An 8,810-nucleotide genomic window follows, 5' to 3' on the forward strand; every position below is an offset into this window, starting at 1 on the left:
GATCCATGCATTAAGTTGGACAAAACATAGAAGACCCGACCCTATAACCGAAATTGAGAACCCATCATCAAAGATCCAATCTCAAAGACTCAAAACTCTCAACTCGGTCAGAACTCAAGAACTACTGAACTTCCTTGGGTCCTAGATCACACAAAATCTTTCAGAGAAATCTGAAATTGATTACAACTTATTGTTGATAAGTTGCAACAATGTCTCAGTTTCTAAGACATAAATCAAGTTCAAATTTAATTAAAAGGCTATATAGTTTGAAAGTGTTAAGTAAATAGTCTCATTATTGATTAAGGTTAATTAAACATGATTAGTAATTAATTATGACTAATGAAGTATTATATAATCTTTTAAAAATTATAATATGTCCCCAAAGAGCCAAAATTCTTGCAAACAAACCCAAACACCTTCTTCTTCTTCCTCCCGCCATTAAAGCATCCCTCCCCTGGTTGTTGTTTCTTCTAAGCTTCGTCTACATCTTCTTCTGCATCTTCTTCTTCGTCTACATCTTCTTCTTCCTGTACATCTTCTTCTTCCTGCCATTAAAACTATCTTTTTCCTCCGCCATTAACATCTTCTACGCCACAGATCCTCTTCCTTCTCCTCCTCCTGACATTTCTTCCAGGTATGTGTATCTCCCCTTTCCATTTTATATTTCGACTTACAAATATTTAATGATGGATTGGGTTAGGGTTATGATTTTGATTTAGTTGTTTAGGTTGCGGTCGCTCATCGGAAGTCTTCATCCTCCCCCCCGCCTTAGCCAGGACAAGGACAACCTCATACATCCAAGCCTACCTTGTAAAAAAACAGTCAATATCATAATTAAAACACATATAATACAAAAACAAAAAAACAAAAAACAAAAAACTCTTAATATTTACCTGCATGGCCCATGGGAAGCCAAATAAATTGTATGTGCTCGGTCTATTCTTCTCAACAGATTGGCGATGCTTTAACGCCATGCTTTAAACTTAGCTTCTCCTAGTCTTTCCTCTAAATCGCGTCCCATAATAGACGCCTTCCCCCCAAAACCTTTTTAGCCAAGTTATCGGCTGCCCTACTCTTTTTTATTCTCTCCTACCCTTCCGCATTTGGAAATGCTCCGCATCTTAAATCTGTCACAAGGGCATATTCCATCATCCCAAATCGTAGTGGCTTCCCATCCACTACGAATCACATTTCATTTTTTTTTTTTTTTAGCTTTTTACTGAGTGCAGCAACATATAATGCACTCCTTGCCCCCAGAAAGTCATTTTCCAGTTTTCTTCGATGTTCACAAAATGACCGAAGCAACTCTATTTAAATTGGTCCATACCCTTCTTCTGTTCCTTTAAAATCTCCATTATTCTCGTAAAAACTTCCAAACTCGACCTAATTGTCACATTTACGGGGAAGTACAGTACCTTATCGCTTACAATCTCCAACTCATAGTCTTTGTAATTTACACTTCGCAAAATCAGCACAAACAATAATAAACTGAATATCAGCGAAAAAAAGAGACCAAAACAATCGATAGGCTAACAATTTGGGGGATATGGCCTTTAATGGCATCGGGGAGTGGGTTTTTTTGACCTTGACAGGATCGGGGAAGCCAATGCAAGCCCTACAGAGCTTGTTGTGGCAGGTTCCATGAGGTTGGAGGGTTGAGGATGGCAGAATATGCAGGGCAGCCCTCCAGCCCCCCTATTCTGCCACCTCCTGCCATCCCCAAACTCTTTATTCCACCACCTCATGCCATCCCCAGCCCTCCAACCTCCCTTGCCTTCCCCCATCCTCTGGAACCCAAACAAAGCCACTCCTCCCATGCCCGTCAACTGCTCGACAAAAAGCCACAACCATTATAACAATAAAACCAACTACATATCCCCCAAATTCGCTCAAATCAATCAAATTTCTCATCAAATTCAAAACAAAAAGTAAAAAACGTACCCTTTCTTCACCATTGTCCTCCTCCTCGCCTGAATTCTAGTTGGCGTCCTCATTTTCAAAACCATTTCCCGATTCTTCTCTCTTTTCTTGTGTCGCTGTTGTCTCCTCTACCTCTGGACCACCTTGACTCATCGGATGATCCATCGTAGCGTCTTCTTCGATAGCCTTTGAACTACTAGTGCCACTGGAGTCTAGGATTCGGAGTGGGGTTGGGTTTTCCTCCTCTTTGTGAATGTCAACCATGATTTTGTGTAAGCAAGCTTAAGGATCAAATATTTGCCGGAATTAAGGCACCGTCGTTGCCGAAAATCATAGAGAAACGAAATGTGTTTGTCGGTCATTTTTTGGGTATATGGCTCGATTAAGCGATTTTGAAGGGTGGGGGCTCGTTTTCAAATTTCAAAATTTAAACAAACTTCCGTTAATTATACTTTACCCACATAGCTTTAAATCTTTTCAGTTTAACCCGTTTTACATGTTTAATAAATCCTAAGTGTGCCACGCCAGCTTTTCTAAATTAAAAAAAATTCAAAAATATTTTCAGGGTCATTTTTTTAAATGTAAACTTGGGAGATCTGGCCAGTTAAATTTAATGTACAGGGGCATTTTATTAAAAGGCCAAATCAAGTTCAAATTTAATTAAAAGGCCATGTAGTTTGAAAGTGTTACGTAAATAGCCTTATTATTGATTAAGATTAATTAAACATGATTAAGGTTAATTAAACATGATTAATGATTAATTATGATTAATGAAGTATTGTGTAATCTTTAAAAAATTACAATATGTCCCCAAAGAGCCGAAATTCTTGCAAACAAACCCAAACACCTTCTTCTTCTTCCTCCCGCCATTAACGCATCCCTCCCCTGGTTGTTGTTTCTTTTAAGCTTCGTCTACATCCTATTCTTCTTCGTCTACATCTTCTTCTTCCCGCCATTAACATCTTCTACACCACAGATCCTCATTCTCCTCCTCCTCTTGACATTTCGTCCAGGTATGTGTATCTCCCCTTTCCATTTTATATTTTGACTTACAAAGATTTAATGATGGATTGGGTTTGGGTAATGATTTTGATTTAGTTGTTTAGGTTGCAGTCGCTCATCGGAAGTCTTCATCCTCCCCCCCGTCTTAGCCAGGACAGGGACGCCCTCATACATCTAAGCCTACATTGTAAAAAAATAATCCATATCATAATTAAAATACATATTATATATAAAAAACAAAAAGCTATTAAGATTTACTTGCATGGCCCATGGGAAGCCCAATAAATTGTACGTGTTCGGTTTATTCTTCTCAACAGATTGGCGATGCTTTAATGCCATGTCTTTTCCTTGCAAGGAGTCCATGGTTAGTTGAAATGGTACCCGTCCCCATGGATAAACATTAAAGAAGTCTACGTTGCTTGCAAACTTCACCCAATCCATATTAATGACTTTTGTTGAGTCTGAAGCCATTAGGATCGAATGAACGAACCATACCAGACACATCTTGAACCTCTCTGAAAAGGTAAACCCAGCTTCTCATAGCCTCTCCTTTAAATCGTGTCCCATAATAAACGCCTTCCCCCCAAAACCTTTTTAGCCAAGTTATTAGTTGCCCTACTCTTTTTTATTCTCTCTTGCTCTTCCGCATTTGGAAATGTCCCACATCTTAAACCTGTCACAAGGGCATATTCCATCATCCCAAACCATAGTGGCTTCCCATCCACTGCGAACCACATTTTTTTTTTTTTTTTTTTTTGGCTTTTTACTGAGTGCAGCAACATATGATGCACTCCCTGCCCCCAGAAAGTCGTTTTCCAATTTTCTCCGATGTTCACAAATTGACTAAAGCAACTCTCCTTAAATTGGTCCATACCCTTCTTATGTTCCTTTAAAATCTCCATTATTCTCATAAAAATTTGCCAACTCGACCTAATTGTCACCCTTATGGGGAAGTACGGTATCTTATCACTTACAATCTCCAACCTATAGTCTTTATAATTTACGCTTCGCAAAATCTGCACTAACGATATAAACTAAATATCAGCAAAAAAAAGAGACGAAAACAACCAATAAGCGGACAATTTGGGGGATATGGCCTTCGAGGGCATCGGGGAGTGAGTGTTTTTGGCCTCGACAGGACCGAGGAAGCCAATGCAAGCCCTACAGAGCTTGTTGTGGCAGGTTCCACGAGGTTGCAGGGTTGAGGATGGCAAGAGGTTGCAGAATAGGGGGGCTGGAGGGTTGCCCTTCAATATCCTCCAACCTCCCACAAACAACCTCCCTTGCCTTCCCCCATCCTCTGGAACCCAAACAAAGTCATTCCCCCCATGCCCGTCAACTGCTCAACAAAAAGCCACAACCATCATAATAATAAAACCAACTACATATCCCCTACATTTGCTCAAATCAATCAAATTTCTTCACCGCCGTCCTCCTCCTCGCTTGAATTCTCGTCGACGTCCTCCTCTACAGAACCATTTCCTGATTTTTCTCTTTTATCTTGTGCCGCTGTTGTCTCCTCTGCCTCCGGACCACCTTGACTCATCAGATGATCCATCAGAGGGTCTTCTTCGACAGCCTTTAAACTGTTTGCGCCACAGGAGTCTAGGATTCGGAGTGAGGTTGGGTTTTCCTCCTCTTTGTGAACTAACCATGGTTTTGTGTAAGGAAGCTTAAGAATCGAATATTTGCCAGAATTAAGGCACTGTCGTTGCCAGAAATTGCAGAGAAACGAAATGTGTTCGTCAGTCGTTTTTTGGGTATATGGCTCGATTAAGCGATTTTGAAGGGTGGGGGCTCGTTTTCAAATTTCAAAATTTAAACAAACTTTTGTTAATTATGATTTTACCCACATATGTTTAAATCTTTTCGGTTTAACCCGTTTTACATGTTTAATGAATCCTAAGTGTACCACGTCAACTTTTCTAAATTAAAAAAAATTCAAAAATATTTTCAGGGTTATTTTTTTAAATGTAAGCTTGGGAGGTCTGGCCAATGAAATTTGATGTACGTGCAAACCGGCCTGGATATCCCGATTAAAAAACATAAAAAGAATTTGGGGCTAGATCAGAAGCAATTGTTTTATTTTAAGATATTGGGCAGATATATAATTATAAATGTGTCATGGGTGTATCCGACTTTGGATCCATGCATTAAAGTCGGACAAAACATAGAAGACCCGACCCTAAAACCGAAATTGAGAACCCATCATCAGAGATCCAATCTCAAGGACTCAAAACTCTCAACTCGGTCAGAACTCAAGAACTACTGAACTTCCTTGGGTCTTAGATCACACAAAATCTTTCAGAGAAATCTGAAATTGATTACAACTTATCGTTGATAAGTTGCAACAATGTCTCAGTTCCTTCACCAAAGACCGTTACACAGTCCGTTATCAGATCCCTACCCAGTTTCTCCACGGAATTCAATATCCTTCCAAAGACCAATGTCACTTCTCAATCGAACAACCCTTCTAGTCTTACTCACTCTCTTTGTCCTACTCGGAGTAATCCTTCCTTGGATTGGAACGCCCCAATTCATGTTCCCAAACACCACCTCCTCTCTCGCCAAATGGCGCGATTACACTCTGTCTCAAGCAGTGTCGTTCGTAGCCAAGAACGGAACTGTGATTGTTTGTGCTGTGAGTCAACCTTACTTACCTTTTCTGCAAAACTGGTTGATTAGTATTAGCCGGCAAAAGCACCAAGATAAAGTTCTGGTGATTGCAGAGGATTATGCCACTCTTTATAAGGTTAACGAGAAATGGCCCGGTCACGCCGTGCTCGTTCCCCCCGCTCCCGATTCACAAACTGCGCATAAGTTTGGTTCTCAGGTTAAATCTTCTTTTATGACTACACTAAAAGACAAAGGATTTAAGATTTTGCTGTTTCTTAATCATTTACAACTTTGTGTGCGTTAAACATTATCTGAGCTACTGTTGATTTGACTCTTAGTTGGATTAGTTTGTTATTCATCCTGTGTTATATAGTTCAGGCCTTTGTTGATCGCTATAATGCTGATAATTAGCAGTTTTTGTCAGTGTTTTACTCAACCAAGTTGCTTTTGCCTTATTGTTGGTTTAGGGGTTAGTTAATTGAGTTAACTGCTTGTGAAATCGAAATGGTGTTGATTTTGGTTTTTACTGTATAGGGATTCTTCAATTTTACATCTCGAAGGCCTCGCCATCTGCTGCACATATTGGAACTTGGGTATAATGTTATGTACAATGATGTTGATATGGTCTGGTTGGGAGATCCATTCCGATATTTAAAGGGAAATCACGATGTGTACTTCACCGATGATATGGCTGCGGTATGTGCGCTAAAGTTACTACTACCTTTGTATGTTTTCTCGGTGAAGTTTTGATTCTATGCCGTATTTGTAATACATAGCTCATGACATTGCGTTTCTAGTATAAACTTCTTTTTTTCACTGATGCTTTTTCTCTCTTTGGGGAACCAGGTTAAGCCACTCAACCACTCCCATGATTTGCCGCCTCCTGGGAAAAAGGGACGCACTTATATATGTAGCTGCATGATTTTCATGAGGCCCACTGATGGAGCGAAAGTAGTTATGAAGAAATGGATTGAAGAGCTTCAAGCTCAACCATGGTCCAAAGCAAAGAAAGCAAATGATCAGCCTGCGTTTAACTGGGCACTGAATAGAACAGCGGGGCAGGTATGTTCCTTGTCTGTTCTTGCCATGCCTCCTTAGTAACCTTATTCATGTCAAAATGCTTAGTTACCAGAAGGTGATTGCCAAAATTGAGGCTTGTGGATGAAAATTAGTATGTTTCAGGCTATAGCGGTTTAGCCTGACTTGTGCCAAGTACATATCCCATTTCTTGGCTTATACAAGTTTTAGTCATAGACGATTAAGTTCTTGGCATCATCCTCCTTGAGACGGGTTGAAGTAGTGAAATTCACTCTTTACAAGTTGTAGAATTAGTTATGCTCCTACGATTCTTTATTCTTTGGGCTGGGTCTTTGTATTATTGGGCTTCTTGTCAGTATTGTGGTACCAAATTATCATTTTAAATTCTTAGATCTTTGTTCTTATATTTGTACCTTTTTATCTGTTTATTTTAACCTAATGAATGAAATATGTTTCTAAGTTGATTGTTGTCATTTTATTTTCAATCAAATAATAGAGGACTGTAAAGTTTTTTTTGATTATTCTAACCCTTAAGGCACACACCTGAAACTTTGTAAAACTGAGGTCCTGGTTCTGCATCTTGGCCTTTAAAAACCTTGCCGAAAAATGTGCTTGGATTTGTGCCTTAATAATTGACATGAACTGTTAGTTATGTTTATTTTCCAAGGCTTCTGTTTGATCAAACAGAATACTTTGGAATAGTTTGTTACATCTGTCCAAAAAAAAAAAAAAAAACTATGGAGCTCATTAGACACCTGAATAATGAGAATTATGACACTATTTGCACTGTTGATATCTCTACCTGCTAATTCCATCAGTAGTGCTTTAGCTTCAAAACTCCCTTTTGTCTATTGGGTTTCATGTGTCATGGAAATCAATTTCATTGCTATTAGGGTGTCCTCGTGCTTGAGGAAGTACTAATGTGTTAAGTTGGTTATGGGTGGCTTCTGTGAATGACGATCCTTGGGGCTTTGCTTAGTCTACATATTCATTTTCCTCTGCTATTTTCTCATTGGATGTACTCTAAATAATGAAAAATAATGAGCTGATTTCTGGATAACATTTTAAAAGTATCTTCAGACATATGTTGTTTGGATTAATTTGATGAATGTTCATTTCTGCTATTTCTGTAGGTGGATCTGTACCTGCTGCCCCAGGCAGCATTCCCAACTGGAGGACTATACTTCAAGAACCAGACATGGGTACAAGAAACTAAAGGGATGCATGTAATCATACATAATAATTACATCACAGGTTTTGATAAAAAGATAAAACGCTTCCGTGATTTTAGTCTCTGGTTGGTGGATGATCACGCCCTGGAATCACCATTAGGCAGGTTATAACAAGGGGGTAACCATATGATCTCTTTCTGCTGAATTAATAAGGCATTATTTGTCAACCTTGATGGAGTTCAGCTTGCCGAGGGGTCATCTTTCTGCTCATGAGCCGGCATCATGGAATCGAAGGGAGGAATCTGAAAATGTAGTAGTGAAATTGCTGGGTTTTTTAATTGTATTTTTGGCGGGGTTTAAGTTTGCAAAAAGTCAGATAGATCGTATGTCTTGAAATTGGTTGGCAATGAAGGGGCCGGAATTCATTACATAAGGTGTGTGCAAAAGCATCTGAGTCAACTTGTTTTAACCAATCAGATTGTAGCCGGGTTGCTCAACTCGACTGTCTCATTCGAAGATGTCATGACTCATGACTCCTCAACCTCCTTTTAGGAGAAATTTTGCTTCAACATTTATGTGAGACGCTGTTTTGTCGGTTGTATAAAATCAACCGTGTGCTGCGTGGATATCAAGTTGTTGTACAACTAAAGGAGTAAAGCAGAGAGACAAAATTACCTTTTTTTTTATCAGTTTGTGTCATAATTTTATATATTCACAATAGGTTAATTCAGCCATTCCATAAAATGAATACTTAGAAACTTGATAATGTATAAGCAGAAGTATATGCTCCGAGGACATTGAACTGTTAATATATGTAGAAATAAATAGTTTTAGATCTAAATTTAAAATTTAATTATTGGGTGGTATAATTAGCTAGGTGGTATAGTGAAGGTAGAGGCATATGTGGATATTGATTCAGCATAAGTGAAAGTTATTAATGGTAGTATGGTACCATCAAATTTGACAGCTGATAAAAGGCTGGAAGATCGGTTGTACAAGCTGTCTTATATTTTATTTAAGAGCCACCCAAGGTTTATTGAAAATACCAGTTCCCACCCCTGG

The 8,810-nt window shown here is 38.9% G+C and overlaps 1 protein-coding gene across 1 annotated transcript; it reads left to right on the forward strand.

Moving 5' to 3' along the window:
* The first annotated feature begins 5,265 nt into the window (after positions 1-5,265).
* On the forward strand, positions 5,266-8,433 carry LOC116137006 (UDP-D-xylose:L-fucose alpha-1,3-D-xylosyltransferase MGP4-like). The gene is made up of 4 exons (XM_031422688.1): positions 5,266-5,755; positions 6,073-6,234; positions 6,385-6,600; positions 7,710-8,433. The coding sequence occupies exons 1-4, from the start codon at positions 5,276-5,278 to the stop codon at positions 7,917-7,919; spliced, it is 1,068 nt and encodes a 355-aa protein (XP_031278548.1). The 5' UTR covers positions 5,266-5,275; the 3' UTR covers positions 7,920-8,433.
* The last annotated feature ends 377 nt before the right edge of the window (positions 8,434-8,810 follow it).

Source organism: Pistacia vera, unplaced genomic scaffold (assembly GCF_008641045.1).
Source record: "Pistacia vera cultivar Batoury unplaced genomic scaffold, PisVer_v2 Contig320, whole genome shotgun sequence".
Classification (NCBI taxonomy): Eukaryota; Viridiplantae; Streptophyta; class Magnoliopsida; order Sapindales; family Anacardiaceae; genus Pistacia; species Pistacia vera.